The following is a 20,421-nucleotide window of genomic DNA, read 5'->3' on the forward strand; positions in this document are numbered from 1 at the left end:
TGAACATTTTACCACAATATCTGATGATATATCTAAAAACGGTAACAAATAAACGAACTATTCATCATTATCATTATTAGCCTATTATTATTATTATTAGGTGAAGTACTAGGAGTAGCAGTAATAGTAGTAGTCTAATAGCGATACAAGTTGCAGTAATATTGGTTGTTGTGGTACTTTGGTAGCATACAAGGTATTTTCTATTCTTTTCTATTCTTCAGACTTTTGTGTTTACTGTGAGCATTCCCGTGTCCTGATAAATGTAGTCTCCTTTAGTGTGTTGTATGTCCTCCAGGACACACCTCAAATTACGCTAGTGAAGGAGCGCGCGCGCGTGTGTGCATGCATGCGTGTGTGTGTGTGTGTGTGTGTGCACGCGTCTGTGTGGCCGCTCTTCTCAAGAAGTCTCTGACGGACAAGTTCAGACAGAAGTGAAGGTGTGGCGGCAGTCATGAAGGATAGGCACATATGAGTGTCACGGAGGAAACTTTGTGGAACTTTTCCTGGTGTCTTTCTCCATTTCACGAGACTTTTCAATTAACGTCCGTTGGCATATGATAGTGTTTTAGGAGGAGGGAGGTTGACTGAGCCGAAAACAAATCTGTAGACAGCAGCAGCAGGAGCGTCACAGGTTGGATTTCGCTTTCTTTGGCGACAAGAAATCGGCATTGCTGGATCCTAAACCTTGAATTCATGCACATGTTGCTCATGAGATCTGAAGAAACCCGAAGATCTACCATGGGGAAAGCTTAATAACTCCTAGACGAAGAGGTAAACATATATTGGCGTTAATTAAGCATAGCAGAGCATTGGCACTCTAAATATGATCCAGTGTTTTTCTCATTGTAATGGTGAGCAAAGATCTATAAGGGCTTGGTGTCATAAAATAAACTGAAAACTACCATCAAGCATTATAAAAAAAGGTACAGTGGCATTCAGGACCACTTCCCTATAAGCTGACAGTGATAACAATCACCATGTTTATTTTCTCATCTTCAGTCAGTATTTATGGAAGCCCACTTCTGTCAAGAGGAGAAAAAATGAAGTTAAAACTGCTAAATATTGAAACTCTCATTGTACCTCAAAGGCATAAGAGATAAGATACTAAATCAAAAAAAAAAGACATACACAGAGTTCTCATAATTTTTTACTAATTATTTTGATTTGTTTATGGAAGCCTGGTTCCACCACAAAAAAGGAAAAAAAAATTGATGAAAAGTTGAAATGATGAAAATAAAAATACTCATGTTAAGGCAAATTTGGACTTACCGTTTCAAAATTTTGACTTACCATGAGTATTCTGTCACAATTCTTAATTCCTACATTAAAATTAGGAGATACTAAAGCCCAAAATAAGTGATTATGTCTCCAGATCAGTGTTCCTTTATTTTTGGTAGAGAAAGTCTCTCAGTATATTAACTGCCCATTTTTTCCCCTTTTTGTATTAATTTCATCCTTCTCTTCCTCTATCATTTTAAGCTCTTCAGGTGTCATTTCCTTGTTTTTTGGTTTCTTTCTTTTCTTCTCCATCTCTTTTTGCTCTACTGCGTCCCATTCTTCAAAACTTCATAACGAGTAAGCTGCACTCTTTAATGTTGCTATGGTTACATGTTGGGTAGGGAATGAATTTCGAATGGTGATTAAACTCGAGCTGAACTATGTGTGCATTAAACGGTTTTAACGCACACCTGCTGACCAATCAGAAAAGAATATTCACCCAGACCATGGTATAAAGCCCAAAATAAGTGATTGAACTCAAATTTAGCTACTTCACTAAACCAAAATTACAATTATTAGTAAGACAAACTTTTTACTTACTATCTTACAATTTTGACTTATTTGAGACATATATGTGCCATTTCATAATTTTTTGATTTGAAAAGTAAGAAATCTGACCTAGTATCTCATAATTTTGACTTAATTTAATTATTTCATTTCTGTCATTTCTAAAATCTCATCTATTTTTTCTTTATTTGGCGGAAATGGGCTCCACAATTACTGGATACAAACAGGTTGGAAAGTTTATGATTGTAATTTACATCAGATGGCTTAATTATTGAAAATGATTCTCGCGTAAAATATAATTCAATTCTTAGGAATACATTTATTTTGTAGTGTGGTGTCACAAGGAAAAAGTGCAATCTTGTCTCTCATTTGCTGCGGTTTATGTGTATATAGAGAGAACTACTACTAATGGGGATCCATTGGGAGAAAATTAAGAGTTAAGGTGCTACTTGTGCTGAATTGAGAGTAGAAACACTGAAACTGGGTGTTGCATGTATTGATAAATGTTTGAAGAACTCGTAAGCACAGTAACTTTCTGGTGCAAGACAAATACATTTGATCCAAAACAGTTGAGTCTCACATTAATGATACATGAATGGTTAATGAATCATTGCATTAAATAAAATGAAACCTTTTTTAAAATAACTTCCCCCGGTGGGTTGCTGTTCAGTGAATAGAAACAGTAACGTGGAGCAATTTACTGTTTTTGTGACTCATTTTTACAATTGTCCAATTTTGTCACCTCCCCAACCCCATCTTCTCTGCCTTATTCATCAGGCGGTGCTTCACTGCACCTCTGTTCTGTACTCACCTCTTGCCTTTACTCATCTTTTTCACTTCTTTGCAGTACTTCCTTTTCCTACTCTTCTCCATCACTTGTCATACAGCCACCATGCGTAGATTCAGCTCCGAGGGATCCCTCCTGGATCTGGACTTCCTCCCGTGGAGGCGTGTGGCGCTGAAGAACCCACAAAATGAGAAGAATCGAGAGTCTGGTACCTACACACCTTATATGGATCAAGATGAACTGGACGGGAGGTCAGCTGGCCTGCCCCCCACCATCCAGGAGCCCAAAGCCAGTCCCAGTGAAGCGGGGAAGAAAGAGCTGACTAAGGAGCACAGCGTCAGTGTGGAGAACCTGAGAGAGCTGGGGAAACTGGACAAGAGCCACCTTGGAGTGTCTGCCATCAGTGAAGGCTGCAGGGCCTATAGTGACAGCCAGCTGTCCCCGGGCCCCCAGGGCAGCACTGAGAGCATGGAGAGAGACAACCTGCCTTCTCCGTCTCCTTCATCCTCCTCAAACCCCTTCTCCTTTAAATCCCAGCATAGGCACCAGCATAAACCCAAGCTGTCAGCCGCTAAACTGCACCTCAAGAGTCTGTTTGGGCAGGTGGGATACCAATTAAGATTTCAGTCTACACAGTAGAGCAGCATATACGCATGCTCTTGAAATCTAGCTAAAACTAATTTAGATGATCCATATTCAAGACACTGAAAAAGGACAGGAGCAGTCTGCACATTGTAGTCCACTTAGTACAAATCATACTTTACTTTACTGCTGGACATTTCTTTAAATCTTCTGTAGGATTTTACGTTTGTGAAAATTATTTTATTCCACTTCCCAGACAGCTGTTGGTTTCTTACTGTTTCAGTATGCTATAAAAATTGAATAAAAGTAAAGCTAACATGACCTCTGCAGGTTTACCTGAAATGTAAATCACACATCTATGCTTTTTAAATGTGTGATTTAAGCATCAAAGTGCTTGACTTTGGAAACAGTAGTTTGACAAAACAATCCCAACTGAAATGTACTTACTAGCCTTTTCCTGAGCTTTTAACCGTATCAAATGGTCGTCATTACCAAATAAAGTTTGTTCTGTTGTAATGTAGAGGGATTTGTTAATGCAAGCTCAGTAGTAGTTATGATCTCATCCATGGTACCTCAGGACTAGTAGTGTTGGCATAAAGGTTGACATTTTTCAGCTATCTTAACTTAATCAATGTGACATGTTTTAATGTTGATGAAAAGTAAATTCTGTATGCAATACTTTTCCTGGCTGAAAGGTGTGAAGTACAAGGCAATGTCACAGATTTTCACAGATTTCTTTGGTCTCGAGGACAGAATGACAATTTTCTTTAGACAAAGGCAAATAACTGGCATAGCAATGAACACTACATTATAGTAATAGATAGAATCAATTGAGAGTAGAATAAAGTGACTGCGTATACAGTAATTAACTAACTCAAAATAATGTGTTTAGTGTTAAGTTACTCATTAAGAGTTGAAAAGAAAGACAAAAAAACAACAGATGCTAGTAATTTGTTCACAATATGACAAATATAATCGATATAGATTTCTAAATTTTCTTGATCTGCTTATTCTTATCCTGCATGTTAACAGACTCTCATCTGTCATTGTGGAAGTGTAGTGTAGAGGTTTTGTCTCACAGTGAAACCTGGAAAGAATCTCAATAAGAGCTGTTGTACAGAGACTTAAGTTAACTTTGTGGTTTCCATTTCAGAGTCCCCATTCTTCCAACTCGAACCTGTCCAACACTGAACACAAAGACAGGTGAGCATCACATATACTTTCTGTTGTTACTTGTTGCTATAGATGAGTGATATAATCTCAGTCACAAAGAATAGTCTTCCACACCGGCACATTTAGTTACTGTCCTTTGCTGATGATGGTTGGAAAGAAGTATTCTTTTCATCGCACCTTTTAAAAATATTTCTGTGAAGCAACACATTGTCTTGAAGTTTGTTTTGAGATGTGATGATAACAGTATCTTCTTGTACAAGCTCCTCTTGCTGATGTGTCCTTATGTGGTCTTGGTCCACAGTCCTACAGAGAGGAGGTCTCGTCTGCTCTTCATGCATCAGTGGAGTCAGGTGGGCCACAATAAGAGGAGGAAGATCAGTCGAGAAGAGCTGGAAAAATGGGCCGAGTCCCTCAACACCCTGCTGGCCAGCCAAAGTGAGTTTTACTTGATGAAACATTTCTTGAAGGCAGAAATTGTCCTATTAACTAACTTGATTAGCCAACTTGCACAACTCTGAATGAAGCAGAGATGTGAGTGACAACACAGAGGTCTGGAACCAGGATAACCTTAAAGGTTAGCAGGCTAATTTGTGAACATAGATAACTTTATCTCAATTGTATGTTTGCCCTGTTAGACGTGTTGCATGATGTTGCAATTTTGGTTGATGGGTTTGTCTTTCAGTCCATTAAATTTTCTTTGGACATTTATTGTCCCCAGAGGATGACTCCTCCAGACCCCCAGACCTGTCTTCTAGCACCACCATCAGGCCAAATGTTTACACTTGTAGCAAAGAAACATTGCAGTCAAACGAAAAGATTGACATAAAATTTACTGAGCACATTCATGCTCCCCACAAAGGGTGAACCCTTCGCATTTTTGGATATACCATGACCTTTCCAGTAGCTTCACCATAAGGACAACCTTTAAATTTTTCGTTAAGTAAGGCTTAATCTGGGCATTCACTGTGCATTTTTATCCATCTTGTACATTGTGTGAACTTACACTACATGTTTTAGTCTTCGTTTGAGCACGGCCGGAACGTTCGACTTCTATGCTCACACTGTATGGATCAACTTACCAACCACAACATGGAGGTCACATCAAACATCAGCACAGAACCCCCGATTGGTTTTGTCAAGTGACAATTTCAACAAAGTTAATTCAGACAAGACGACTGTGTTCTCAACGATGTTGACAAAAAGATAGAAAGTCAGCATTACTTTGCCCAGTTTTACTGGGAATGGAACATAAGAACAAACAAAGAAAAATCTGGAGCCAAAGATACCTTAAAGTTGAAGACAATCTGATGTGAATTTGTTTTATATCACAGCGTCTCAGTCAGACTACAATTTAACCACAACATGTCAAATATACTCCACAGTTTATAATGCATCATTTTAAACGGCTATGTGGGAAACCTGATCTTAGAACTGCTCAAACTGCAGACAGCTGACCAAAATTCCTGACCTCCTGGAAATCCAACTGATCGTCAGACAACCAGATAGTTGATCGATAAGGTGATTAATTAAACATTGTGACCTCAAACTGTGCGTCAAACTGATCTTGCAGAAATTCATCCCAATTCTAAAATTAGGCAGGGATGATCAATTTGGGGTTAAAATTATGCTTAATTTGTATAGTGTCTGCCTGGCTTTGACAGGTCTAAGTAGTTAGTATAGGAACGTCCTTGTTGCCCGATCAGGCTAGAAAAGTGGCCCAACAAAATTAATTTGTACATCTAGGAAAACTAAAAAGCTTGGTAATGTAATGACTTCTAGCACTCATAGTTGCTAACTTTACATAAATACACATTATACATTCGAGCAATGACTTTCACCATCCAATCCTGTCTCATGACTGACTGCCAAACTGCTGCATCTCCTTTGTGAGGCAGCTTATACTCCAGGCTTCAGAAAAGTATATGGTCCAACTTAGTTAATATGATCATTTCTTCAGTTTTAGACACTCAGTGTCCCTGTGATAAGATTTCAGCACTGTCAGGATGGTTTGCTATTGGTCAACTTGCAATGTATGTATCACAGAAAAATATGGCTGTTCTAAATGGTTGTGTCAATATGTCTTTATAAGGCCTTAAAGATGCACATAATGCATTCTAACAATGAAGACTGCACAGGATACCCCTAACGATTACTTCTTCTACCTCTTGCACTTTTCACTGAGGACCAGTGTGAGCAGACCTACCCAGAAACACTGTAGTTGTGTGCTCCTGCACCCTGAAATTTAAACACACAATATGTAATTTCTGCTGCTATGGGGTCTCTCAATCAAAACAATAACAAAAGGCGGAGTTTGATGACGTTGTGTGGGATCATGGGAGTTGTTGTCTTGATTGTTAAACAACCAGTTTCTCTGGGTTAGGATCACTTACTCTGGTAGAGGAGGTATGACGCCATTGACAGGTGACCAAATGAAATGGACCATTACCTTGATTAAAATTACGGATTTCTATGGGTTTGAAAATTGTTGGAAATATTTGGGAAAATGTAAGTACGCAACTCAACAAAATATATAACGTAGGTTGTTTTTACACATTTTAATGTGGAATAGTTACATATTGTAGCTTTAACTGATGGACCACTTCTGCTTTGGAGAATATTTCGACAGCTAAAATTCAAATCTGTCAAGTTCCCCCGTTTTATCTGAACTCATGTGTTGCTGCAGTGATGTCAACATCTGAACTGACGTCACTGGTTACTGTGTGCTGTGCAATAAAGCTAAAAGAGCAGCACTTCCCCTGACCCAGCTGCTTCTATGAATAGAACACAAAGTAAACACCAGGACTGTTATAAATCCCTGCTATAACAGAGTCTGTGTAAAAGCTTCCTATGACATGTTGTTCATATGGTTTAAAGCTGCCGTTTAAAGCTGTTCTCCACCCTCTCAGTACAAAGTGGACTGTCATGCTTGATACCTCAGACTAAAACCAAGGTATGACTCAAAGCCTAACAGCACGAGAGCTCAAGTAGAGACTATGGGCGTGGGTCGGGGTTTTACAACAAACTGAAACTTTGCTTCTAGCAATACTTTTGTGTTTGTCATGTCCTTATTAGGGCCTGAGGGATTGTTGTGTCAGTGCTCTGTGTATGGGAGTCCTCCTCTTGTAACATGCGTAATGTGACGTTGCATTTTGAGGTAAGCCCTACTTATCTTCCTCCTTCTCCTCCTCTCAGCTGGTGTTTCAGTGTTTGGAGCATTCCTGCGCTCTGAGTTCAGTGAGGAGAATCTGCAGTTCTATCTGGCCTGTGAGCAGTACAGACACTCATCCAACAACTTCAGCCTGCAGAGGAGGGCCAAGGACATCTGCGCCACCTACATCCAACCAGGTGCCCCCCGGGAGGTATGGGCCTGCTTTTGAATTCTTCATTTTTTTCCTCAATGCACTTTCAAGTGCTGTGTCTGGAAGTATGTGTCTCCTCCAAACAATGTGCTGCATGTGTTTTGGATGTCTCCTTGTGTTATCGGAAGCTTGTGTGCATGGACCAAGTTTAATGTCACAGCATTATATCAATAGCTGCATTCATGTGGAGCCTTTTTCCACTATTAGAACCAACCAGAATAAAAATCTCTGGTGTAAACGGCAATTACAAGATTTTTTTTTATTATTTAAAGGGGACATACTCTGCACATTTCCAGGTCTATATTTTTAATCTGGGGCTTTACTGGAATATCTTTGCATGACTTACAGTTTAAAAAACTCCTCATTTATCTTATAGCGACCCCTTATGCAGCCCCTCAGTTCAATCTGTGTCTGAATCAGGCCGTTTTAGCTCCTGTCTCTTTAAGGGCCATAAAATAATACCAATCTGATATAAAACATATTTCATTCTGTTTTAAAAGGCTGACTGACTATAACAGTCAGTCATGAATTCAACTTTTTATTGTTTATTATTTTATTGTAAGAGGAATTGTGTAATTTCTTCTTCCAAAAGTGACATAATCTCACTGTAAATTTGTCATGAAGACACTCCCTCAGCTTTCTGTTCTTGCCTCTCTCTGTCGTTGTGTATACTCTTTCTGTACACAAAGTTGTTTCCCTGGAAGACTCTTTCACTGTTTGTCATTTACATTTCCTCTCTACTGCTTTTCTGACTGTGACATCTTTCTCAGGAGAACCACCTTTTAATAGGTGACATTTACAAGAGATAAACACATCACACATCGGGCCGCTGTGGCTCAGGAGGTAGAGTGGGTCGTCCACTAATCGGAAAATCAGCGGTTCGATTCCCGGCTCCTCCAGTCCGCATGTCGATGTGTCCTTGGGCAAGATACTTAACCCCTAATTGCTCCTGATGGCTGTGCCATCAGTGTGAGAATGTGTGTGAATGACTAGATTTCCTTTGATGGACAGGGACCTTGTATGGTAGCCCCTGTACCCATTCAGCGTGTGAATGGGTGAATGTGATTTGTAGTGTAAACAACGCTTTGAGCGGTCGGAAGACTACAAAGGCGCTATACAAGTACAGTTTGCTCATGGAAGAGTGCTTGATTTACAATATTAGCCAACATCTCTGGATGTGGAAGCAAGAGGAAAGTTGGCTTGAGATTGAACTGAAGGATTGCTCGAATGGTCGAGAAAGAACCAAGGAAAACTTCAATACAGATCCAAGCTGATCTTTAAGTTCAAGGTACAATAGTGTTGGGCCGTGGCTACAAGTTTGGCTATCAGCTATAATTAACGATTAACGATAATCGTTAATTATTAAAATCAATAAAATTATTAATAAGAATTAATAATAACGGGGCACCACCCTGGACTCAGGGAAAAAGATTCAGCCAATTCAGTCTCAAAGTGTACTAATCTATGAATTTGGGACTTTGATTAATAATTAATTTAATAACCATAAACAAAATCACCATATCAATAGCTAGTTAAGGTTGAAGGATTTGGAGTTCTTTACAGAGCAGGGGTTGGCAAAACTCATTCTTGTGCAACATTAAAACAGACAACAGGTATATCCAAAAGCATTTATTTAACAAAAGGGTAAAAGCAACAAACAATACTAATCTAGCTAAGTGTACCTATATACAAGTGTGTGTGTGTGTGTGTGTGTGTGTGTGTGTGTGTGTGTGTGTGTGTGTGGGGAAGACAATAGCAAGATGGCTGCAGTCACCCGGTGACTAAGCACTTGGCATGCTGACAATTTGGCTGATAAAGGGAACTACAGAGATAAAAGACCAGACCATGTGGTGTCTTGAACCACATGTGCTGCCTGAACCAAAGTTCGCCAAACTCGGTTTTAACCTCTTAACTGTGTGGTTCTCTGTTCAAGGCCAATTGGTGTATGCTAAAGGTGCCAGGTTAAAATGAGGTTAGTTGCATGCAAGGTCTAGTTACTGGATGTAACATGCATGCTAACATTAACCTAGCGGTGTGGCTATGCAGTAACCTGACTATAAGCAACAAGGACATCACAACAACAGTTCAATGTATAACCTTAAACAATGTACTGTATGTGTATTGATTTGGTTGAGTTAAACATTCTTGCTGTTGGGACGGGCAGTAGTGCGTTTGGTTATTAGCAATAATTCATAATTATCTACGATAATTATGAATTATGAAAATAAGATATTGTTATATAGAGATTGTTAACCTTAATCAATAATTCGGGCACCAACTGTTGGATCTGTGAGGAACACAGTTGATTATTTGCAATAATTATCATTTATTAAGGATAATAATTATGACAATTAATAGAATCATTAATATGAATTAACAAATACGGGGCACCACCCGGAAACCGGGACCAATAACCAAACAAGGTAGTCTCATAAATGGGACTTCACCTTGAATGTTAATATCTGAGAGATATCAACATTCAAGGGTGAACAAAGAAGGGTGAATTCGAGCTCTGACTCCTTCAATCAGCCACTTTTCACAATATTACACACAATAATGACAGGAGGACTTCTCTTTAAAGATGTAACAGTGCTTATTAAACTTAGCAAAATTAACAAAGTTAACAAATGCTTCATTCAATAAACAACTATTCTAAAATCTAATCCTACCAAACAAAACACAAACAGCTATGTACTGTTACCTTTACTCCCCACATCTTTTCTAGCTCCTCTTTCAGCCCTTGGTATTTTTCAAGCTTCTCATGTTCCTTTTTCCTGATTTTGCTGTCGCTTGGGATTGCTACATCTATCACTACTGCCTTCTTCTGTTGTTTGTTGATCAACACAATGTCCGGTTGATTAGCCATCACCAGTTTGTCAGTCTGGATCTGGATATTCTCAACTACCTCAGGAGGTGTCTTCCACTCTGACCTCGGGACTTCCAGCCCATACTCAGTTCAGTCTTATAACTCTTACATACTGTTCATATCCTGACCCTTCGTAGTCATTTTTGCCCCGGTTAACTACCGGCTCAACTACCAGCTCAACAAGTACGCAATCAACTCTGCATTGAGTATATTAGTCATAAAACAAAACAAACTGATTAGCAAATTTGAAACAAACAAAACTGCAGAAAACATTACTTGTACAATCTTTTTGTTGTTGTTGCATCTCCCTCTCTTTTGTCCCATTGTGACAATAAACTGGGACTGCAGATTGATCAGGGCAAGATGTGGACTACTGTGCTGCAGTGGCTGGCATTGGGGAAGGTGGTGTCACCTTTGCATGACAGAAGTCACAAGGGCCTTTCCTCCATGTTGTCATCCTCTTTTAATACTTTTCTTCAACATACTCCCTCCACTCCACCAACTCGGTGAAAGAGGGGCTCAGGCACTTTTTATAGTCCTATGAAAGCTGCCCTCCACCGGGAGGATATGTTGGGCAACCACTACGTTGGTTGCCTGGTAATTGATGGGTTTTATTTGTTACTTTGTATAGGCTTGTTTGCAGGTGCAGATGCCCATCTGGGTGTGAACCCTGGCAAGTGTGGGAACACGGGTAGTTCTTGTGACAGGATCAAGGTTGAACTCTGTCCCCACTGTCCCAATGACAGAAATACACACACATGCCAATTTATAGTGTCACTGTTTCACGACCTCACATGACCACTCTTTACCTTGATTAGTGACTTTAAAATCCCTTTGAATAAATATGGGTCAAATTTGACCCAGAACATCCTCTATGTACAAATATTTATACCAGCTGCACAAAAATAAATAATTTTGAAATACTTCCATTTTTGTATATTCTGGGCCACATAAGGAAAAAAAAATCATAACATTTCAGGCTTATAGAATGTAATTTAGGGTGTTTTTACTGCTTTCAAATGTCAAAATGGGTCAAATTTGACCTGAACAGTATAGAAGTATGAGTGTAGAGTAATCAATGTGTTGTCTTGGTCTAGGTGAACCTGGACAGTAAGACCAGAGATCTGACCATCCAGCTGCTGCAGGCTCCCTCTCACACCTCTCTGTCCCATGCACAGAAACGCATCTACTCGCTCCTGGACACAGACTGTTATCCCCGCTTCCTCCAGTCCAACATCTACCTCTCCTTATTCCAAGCGGCTGACTAGCAGCCGCATGCTGACCACACACATGGACTCAGGAGAAGGTATAGTGGCTCAATGGTTTCTAGGACTTCCAGGATTTCCTAAACATTGTAGACTATGAAGCTAAAAATGTCTTAAAAAGATACAGCTGCTGTGTAAAAAGTGTGTGTAAAAAAATAAATAAAAAAAAAATCTCAATTGTTGATGCACACGTTGGACACTGTACGCAAGAATTTAGAGAAAAGTCAAGTAAATGAGTTTGGGAAATACAATTATTCTATTTCTCTCTGAGAGTGAGATGTACACATGGATATCAATCTCATGTCTGTGTGTTCAGTATAGAGCTTGAGTCAGGATGTAGTTAGCGTAGCTTAGCATAAAGACTGGAAGCAGATGGAAACAGCTGACTTGGCTCTGTCTAGTTCAAAAATACTCCTAATAACACCTCTAAAGCTGAATCAAGTATACGTTTTAGCTCCTACATATAACCTACCAAAATCTGCTCCTACGTATAACCTACCAAAATCTGCGCTCATCAAATGTGTGTAGCAACCTGCGCTATAAACTAATGCAGGTTGTAGAAGTAAAGAAGCCACCATCACTGCAATGCAATCTCACCTTCACTGCTTTTAACCAGCTATTGGTAGCAGTCAAACACCTAACCCTGTCAACAATTTTTACTATTTTTAATAGTGTGAAGATGGTTAGACACTATTTCTTATCATTATTATTATAATTATCTGCAAATCACCAAAACCACACATACTTACATAGCTTTTATCAGCTGCTCCAACAAGAACCATTTTTGAAAAAAGCAGAAAGCAAAATGCTTCGTGAAATCATTCTCACTTAAATATGAGCAGCTGACCTTCACAGAGCCCAGTTGAAATTTCACTTTAACAATTACATGTGTTGCAGATTTTTGTTAAAAAAAATCATGGATTGCAATTTTGTTTCATATAATTAACTACCTAGTAATGCCAGACAGTACATTCATGTTAGTTTTTTTCAAAGCTTGTCAGAACTAATTTGAAAACTAGTATCTGACACTGAATAACTTCCACATTTACATAAGCTAATATTATCTATTGTTGAGGGCGATTAGCAAAAGTGATGGCATTGTCGCTTGATAGTACACCACTTATCAGCTTGCAGAAGTAGTGGGTGGATGGATTAACTGTTTGTCAAGAAATAGTTCTAACATGTAACTCCCTCTTAAACCACTATTGTCACTTTCACATTTTTATTTGTGTATAAATTAAACAAAGGTGATTCAACATGTGAATTTATGAGCTTGAGAGGTGTTGGTAGGTGTAGTTTGGAATTTTCTGGAAAGCATACACTCTTAATGCTAAGCTAGGCTAACCAACTGAGTCCAGCTCCATACTTGACAAACAGACATGAGATTGCAATCCATCTGAACATCTCACAAGAAAGCGAGTGTATTACCCAACATGTTGAAGTTGTCTCTTGTTGGGGTTTGAGTTGCAGCAGTAGCTACAGTTAGCCATGTGTATTTGAAAAACATAGATGAGGCAGTTTTCTTCCCCTCACTTTACATGACCCGTGCAACTATGTTGTTTTAATCATTAAACATTCTCCCACAAAGCAGTTAGTCCCCATGGTCCAATGAACCTGGGCTGAGATTTCGTCTGCTCACAGAAGGGAAAACAAGTTCAGTAAGAATGAGATCTTTTCTGAAAAGGTCAAAGTACTATGCAAGTTACTTATTTGGCAAAGGTGGGAAACTAGAGCAAATTGACTCTGACTGGTAAAATGGCTTCAGGGAAGTTGTGTTTAGTCTGCCTGTAAATACTCTGCTCCACTGTTCAAACAAAGACAAACTGTGTATGCCTCAGAAAACACTTAGTAATTTAAGTCGGTTATTTGTAATGAGAATGTTGAGTAGCATTTCCTTAAATGTTGGTCCTGTACAAATTTAAATAGCCTCATATAATGGGGAGGAATATTTTAAAAGAAACTAAGAATGTTCCCTAATTGTTTGTCAGGTTTCAGAGTTTTAAAGACAAAGAAATAAAATCCTGTTTTTTGTATCTGACGTGTCTGTTGATTCTCTAGTCGTCATGTAGAGCTGGAGTTCCCAGTGCTCAGCAGTGGATTCAGGGCTGCAGCTGGTGTGTGTGTGTGTGTGTGTGTGTGTGTGTGTGGAGGCAGACTGACCCCTGCTCATGCAGATGTTGCTGGGATACTGAGCCAGATGGAAAAGACATGTTCTGTACCACAAGTCTTTAACCAATCCACTTATTTAAACCACATCGACAGCTCATATGGTTTTTGCTGTTCTCAGTCTCCAGAATGTTTTCTAAACCAGAAATGTATTATTCATGATTCTTAAAACATAAGGGATTATGAAATAATCGTCAGGTGGGCTGCACCATCCTAATTTAAAAGTGATCCCTTTTAGTTTAATTTTTCCCATTCATCAGTCCATTTTCTGCCCATTACTCAGGTCTGACTGACGCTGGCAGCAGGCTAAGCAAATTAGCTCAGGGCCTGTATTTATCTCTGGGAATAATTAACGTGAAATAAACAATGATGTAATGTATTTATAATAAATAAATATATGTAAGGGATGAAATAAGATGAAATTGTCTGAAATTGAATCTAAATTGTGCTGTGAGACATTCTGCTGTTGGTAGACAAAGTATGTCAGAGAAATCATGTAATAAAGGGAATTCAGCACTGACTGTGCAGACAATGAAGATGATCAGAAAGTGATTATAAATGAAATCAATGCAAATTTATTCTTGTTCATTTGCACCCTGCTTAAATTAAAAAAAAAAAAATAGTCATGTAGCATCCTATCAAATGTACAAAGACAAATAATCAGTTAAAACAACTCCATTCTAAATTAAATGGCCCTGAAATTTTAAAGTCAAAAGAAGTTAAATAGTTCTTAAATTTGTGAGTAGGAGTAAGTCTTATTTTTCACTTAAGTACAAACTTTTACTTTTAGGAGGTGGATAAATACAGGCTGGGTGCCCTTTCCTTTCACTACTTCCTCCTTAAGATCCCAAGGCAGGCCAGATCGAAGATGTAATCCTTCCAGCATGCCCTAACCTGTGGTCTCCTGCTGGTTGGACGTGACTGGAACACCTCCACAGTGGGTCATCCAAAGAGGCATCTTGATTGAAGTCCCCAATCACTTCAGCTCACTCTTTTCAATGTGCAATAGAAGCAGTTCTAACTCCTGAATGTCCAGACTCCTCACCTGGCCCAGAAACTCTGAAGGAAAATCATTTTGCTTGCTTGCTTATATCCACAATCTCATTCTTTCACTAATTAGTGAAAATTCATGACTAAATGTGAGAGTTGAATAGTAGATCGACTGGTAAATGGAGAGCTTTGCCTTCAGGCTCAGATCCTTCCTCATCTCTGCAGTCCATAATGAACTTTGGCTTCTTTTGTTTTTATTTCTCAAAGAAAGGTATAAAAAAAAGTCTTTGAAAGTTCATTCAAAATTTTATCTGAAGCTTTTAACTGCTGTTCATCATGGTCTTCATCAGTGGATGAAGTTTGCTCGGTTGTCATCACATATACTAAGAAGAGAACTTTGACTATTTGAGTAAAGTTTGCTGATAAAGACAATGAAATGCAGCTGAAAGCTTCACAAAAAGCAAGTAAGTGGACCTTGAGTTTCTTCTCAGCCCTATCCAAAGACAGCCCATCTAGAGGAAAAAGTCACTGATCAGAATGATTCTGAACCCCAGAGAAGTATTTACATGTGTTCATACAACAGCGTGGTGAAGATGTTTATCTGTTCAGTGACATTTGAGCAGAGAGCAGATAGTTGTTGCCTGCCAACAGTAATTTGGATCACTGCCATTGCTACAGTTGACTGAATAAACGCAGAAATGTTAGTTTGTGTTTAAATCATTCCCAGGACAAGACAGCTTTTGTAGTTTATTACTGATAGAAATGTAATATAAAACATCACAGTATGCACCTCAGGATTTATTACTGATAGAAATGTAATATAAAACATCACAGTATGCACCTCAGGACTTCCGGAACTTGAGTTAATGTTTGTTAATGTTGTTTTTCAGTCTGGTTTCTGAAGGTGGTCTCTCTGAAGTGATCCTCATTTTTCCTCTGAAAACCTCCAAAACAAAGCAGGAATTCCAGGATCAGAGTGAACACTTAGTGTAATCAAAATATCCTGGATAAACTTGTGTCTAAAACAGCACCAGAAGCAGTTTGAGCAGATTACAGACAACCCAAGGAAATGACTCAAAATAGGATTATGGGTATAAGCACAAAGATGTTGACATATGATAAGCAGCAGTTCCTCATGTTTGGGAAGTCAAGTTAAAGGGTCAATTTACCCAGCATACAAAGAAAAATATTTCTCACTCATCCCAAGTGGTGTATTGCCATGGAGATGAGGTTTTGGATATCTGCCTCGGAAACTTGTGTCTCCACCCAAATAGAATGGAAATGCATGGGATTTCTCCTCATATTCAGCAGCTTTCATTAGGACTATTTTTGGGTATAAAGTAGTTTCATGACTATGAACTACTAGCACTAAATGGAAAACCTGTCTTTTTGTCATTTTTGTGAACTACTAAGTGGTCTGAAGCATACTCATTCTCATATGCTCCTAACTGATGCAAAAACCAATAATGACAATAATTGTTAGTTGCAGCCCTATATCAGAAAGTTACAAATATTGTTGGACAGAACCCTTCCTGAAAATCTTCTGTTGGAAATGAGGTTGCAGACGCTGTTAAATGATCCAATAAGCACTTTGTTTGGTGCAGACAGAGTTCTAAATGTATTCAATTTTGGATTCAATTTTGGAGGAATTCTGCAACTATTGTGCAGTATTTTCTTCCCAAATGCCATGATGAAGCTTTCTGAAATCACTACAGCACTGATTCAAACCTCTGACTGGCTTCTTCTCCATAGCAACAGTGGCTTAGGCTCTTAAGGTGTTTCAGAAAGTGACAAAAACTGTCAGACACAGACCTCCAATTCTACCGTTGGAAAGGGGATTTCAGACGCAAGTGCTTACTTGTTTGAAGCTTACTGAGGCCTTTAGCAGCAACCATGAATATGTTCTTCCACTTCAATCCTGCTGTGATACCATGGCAAAGATCTAAAACCATCTAGTCAGTATGTTCCCACAATGGCTTTACACATTGGCTGGTGTCTGAGTTTTTGAGTTCTTTCTAAGTGATTTGCTCAACCAGTTAAGTTGGACTGATCAATACCTCATCTTGGAGACCAACCGAGACAGACATTACATTTCTCCTTTTAAACCAGACAGATCAGCAGTGCCTTCCAACAATGACTGCAGGGACTTATTTTCTACTGAAGAGTTTGGGCCCTGATGTGAGGTTTGAAAGCATTTGTCCAAGAAGGATCAATGGGCTCCATTCACTAATATGTGCGTAGAAATGTTATTACTTTTCGCACAAAATAAGTGCACATGCAAAATTACCATCAGATTCATGACACGTGCGCACTGGCGAATTATGATCTTACCACTGTGCATATGTTAGTGAATAGGAATCATTCTAAATTGACAGGTGTATGCCCACTATCAGTAATTAGCATACTACTATGCCCCCATTTCTCTATATAAGGAATGTCTGTTGGAGCAGTGCAGCAGTGGAGAGAGCTGTCGCAAGGAGGGCCGTGATGGCAAAAATGTAGAAAAATTTTATTGCAAAAGAAATGCAAACAATAGTTGCGGAAGTAGAAGCCAAAAAAGGCAGATTTGGCTGGTAAACATGTCATTGGCACAGCTGTTTGGAGGCCAACTGTGAATCCTGTATACAGCCTGCATACCTGTTGCACCACTACCATGCAGTACATCCGTAACAATATAAAAAGTTGGTAAATGTGTAGATGTGTGGAAATGATCTTAATAAATTTCTACTGCTGCGCCAGGTGCACATCATGTTTCGTCTCTGTCCACAACAGTCACGGCTGAACTGTCAGGCTGTGAGGAAACTGCACAGGCTGCTGGTTAACCAGCTGCATATATCACAACCACATCTGATGGGGGGAATTAAACAGTGTCACATTCCAATATGGAAATTCCAATATATAGGCTAGTGTCATCTAGAAGTGGAAACAGGACAATTTAAATATATTAATAATTCCATTACATTTATGATGATGACTTATGGATTACATCATCTTTTAATTTTATTTATTTATTTTATAATAAGTAAATACATTGTGTATTATTTGCAATTTCACACTTTTAAGTGTTGTATCCAATCATTTTTTAGTTGTGGTTCTAATATACTGTTTGGATTTAATAAATATTGACCATATCATTTTTTAAGACCATGGGATGTTTATGATTTGTGCATATGCATGGTCTAAGGCAGTTCTAAATTTGTTAGAGTAAGAACAAATTCAGGTAAGAATATATTGATGAATCCCGGATTTGTGCTTAAAACGTTTGCATAAACGGTTTAAGCACAGATTTGTGTGTACACACAGTTTGTGAATGAGGCCCAATTATACTGAACACCACTGAGCGAATCACTGCATATCGTTTCAGAAAACATTTGTCAGAAAGCACTGAATGGCTCTAAGTTTCAATACTAAGTTTAAATTTTCTGCACTGACACAGAAATAATGTTTAATTTGGTAATCATAACAGAACTAGAACCCCACCAGCCATCACCAGGGACGGGTGCTCCTGTATTCCTGCTTGTGCTTCACCCACTGGGCAGTGTAGCAGTTCTCTCCCACAGTCCAGGACCAGCCTCTTCTGCTTCTGTCGCTCTCTTTCTCCAACAGATGTCTCCGACTGACCACCAGGCCTCCCGCTGGACGCTGTGGACTGCTCAATGTTCTGATCTCCTCCTCAACATCACAGACTTCAGCATCTGTATCCAGCTGTGTCTCTCTGTTGCCTATGGAGGTCTGGCTGCAGATGGCATTGTTCTTGGATGCAGACAGTGGTGGAAGTGAGACAGGCTGGCATCTGGGTGAGGAGGTTTGTAGGACGGGACAAGGTCAGTGGCAGGAAGAATAAAGATGATGGTAAAGAGCAAACATGTTGCCTAAAAACTGAGATAAAATGTGCAGACATTTGTGGGTGAAACGCACAGCAGAACACAAATTGAACAGCCAAATGCTTCAACCCAACGGGTACTCATGCCTTAAAGGGACAGTTCACTCCAAAATTAAAAATACATATTTTTCATATTACATATTTACATATTACTTTCTACCAAACTACAACTGCCAACTGTGAATAGATGCACATTTCCTTCTGTGCAGTGAGATGGTTGGCGGGTGTAGTTTGGAAGAAAGAAAATAGTTCCTACATGAAACTGTTCACAACAAGGTCTGTGGATTTAGTAACCAGGTCATGATGTCTGGAAAGAGACATTGCTATTGAGTTTTTCAAATGTATTTTTTTGGTGCGTTGACAAGTGCCATCCAGTACCATTGTATTCGAGAGAATGCAGACATCTGAGCTTCTTCTCTATGCAGAAAGATATATGTGCAGTTTGTTTTCACATTCAGCTGAAGGAAGGAAGTTTCTTTGTTCTCACTTTCAATTAAGTTTAAGGCTTGTACCTCAAGGCATGCATGATTTATGGTCCATTATAGCACTTACACAAGTATGATGTGGAAACTTGAAGCCTTCAGTGCACACACTGATAATGGACTACAATGAAGTAGGAGACATCCTGTGTCAAGCAGGAAAACTTTTGAAATTAAAAATATTTAGTTTATATTTTTCACTGACGGAGAAGGACAAGATGTCATTATTAGAATTTCTAACCAGTGACTTTTTTATAGAAAAAATATAGCAAAAAAATTATTATTCAAAGCAGAGTGTTTTTGTGTATCTTAAAACATATCTAGGGGATTTTTAATGAAAAACTGTAGGGTCACATGTTGTTGCTGTGCAAAATGACCATTGCAAAAACAAGTGATATGATTGTTCTCTGATCTGGAATCTCTACGATTAACATTTGGTTAAGTGTACACAACCAAAACTACTTGGTTATGGTGAGAGAAAGATTGCGATCCTGATTAAAAGAAACCAACATTAATTTTGTTAGAAGACAGGATGTGAACAGAGGTCAAAGTAAGACACTTTATATGTCCAACCACCCTTTAACATCCCCCCCTAATGCCAGGAAGGAACTACATGATGTTTGGAGATGGTCATTCTGTCACAGTAGTTGATCTTAGACTCATAGATTCTTGCTGGGACTTGCCGGGAGACATGGCAGAGTACATTTTGGACCACAACCAATCATAGCTTGCAGTTTTATGACTTGCATGATGTACATAGTGGGTAAGGTGTTCGGGATCAACTTTACTCTTCCACCTGACAGCACTGTGCAAAAAATGTTTATATGTTATCAGGCTTTTATAAATAAAAGTGAAGCAGGAAACATTCATGGTCACTGTGCAGTGAATCAGCCGTATTTTTCTTCCCAGTCATTAGAAAGATGCTGAAGGTGTTTGTGATTAAAGAGTGATTGATTTGATTTATGACCCAACAGTCAAAGGTCAAATGGTTACAGCTTCCCTAAAATTAAAAATGTGTGTTTTAGCCACAAATGTCTGCATGATGGGTAAGTCACTCACTCCTTCTGCTTTTATTCTTACATGCTC

General features: G+C 38.9%; 2 protein-coding genes across 11 annotated transcripts in view; one reads left to right on the forward strand and one right to left on the reverse strand.

Moving 5' to 3' along the window:
* The first annotated feature begins 378 nt into the window (after window positions 1–378).
* Window positions 379–17,464, forward strand: si:ch211-152p11.4 (regulator of G-protein signaling 8). Of its 2 annotated transcripts, none has more exons than XM_044335503.1 (6): window positions 379–771; window positions 2,563–3,175; window positions 4,308–4,357; window positions 4,629–4,762; window positions 7,520–7,686; window positions 11,650–17,464. In XM_044335503.1, exons 2-6 carry the CDS (start codon window positions 2,678–2,680, stop codon window positions 11,818–11,820), a joined length of 1,020 nt encoding a protein of 339 aa, XP_044191438.1. In that variant the 5' UTR covers window positions 379–771; window positions 2,563–2,677; the 3' UTR covers window positions 11,821–17,464. The 2 variants fall into 2 exon arrangements, with proteins under 2 accessions (XP_044191438.1, XP_044191439.1); XM_044335504.1 differs by having other exon boundaries at window positions 411–771; window positions 2,633–3,175.
* A 937-nt stretch (window positions 17,465–18,401) lies between these two features.
* atat1 (alpha tubulin acetyltransferase 1) overlaps window positions 18,402–20,421 on the reverse strand; it is a 34,433-nt gene continuing 32,413 nt past the window's right edge. For 5 of the 9 annotated variants that reach the window (XM_044335494.1, XM_044335490.1, XM_044335489.1 and 2 more), the window contains one exon: window positions 18,402–18,766. In XM_044335494.1, the coding sequence (XP_044191429.1) occupies window positions 18,460–18,766 (307 nt within the window). In that variant the 3' untranslated portion in view covers window positions 18,402–18,459. The remainder of the gene's footprint in view (window positions 18,767–20,421) is intronic. The other 4 variants (XM_044335497.1, XM_044335495.1, XM_044335493.1 and 1 more) reach the window with 2 other exon arrangements.

Source organism: Thunnus albacares, chromosome 19 (assembly GCF_914725855.1).
Source record: "Thunnus albacares chromosome 19, fThuAlb1.1, whole genome shotgun sequence".
Lineage (NCBI taxonomy): Eukaryota > Metazoa > Chordata > Actinopteri > Scombriformes > Scombridae > Thunnus > Thunnus albacares.

Excerpts from the sequence above, each read along its gene's own strand:
- si:ch211-152p11.4 (XM_044335503.1), top strand. The coding sequence starts at position 2,678 with ATGCGTAGATTCAGCTCCGAGGGATCCCTCCTGGATCTGGACTTCCTC. Across the intron at positions 3,176-4,307 it reads TCAAGAGTCTGTTTGGGCAG|AGTCCCCATTCTTCCAACTC; the intron begins GTGGGATACCAA and ends TTTCCATTTCAG. Across the intron at positions 7,687-11,649 it reads AACCAGGTGCCCCCCGGGAG|GTGAACCTGGACAGTAAGAC; the intron begins GTATGGGCCTGC and ends GTCTTGGTCTAG.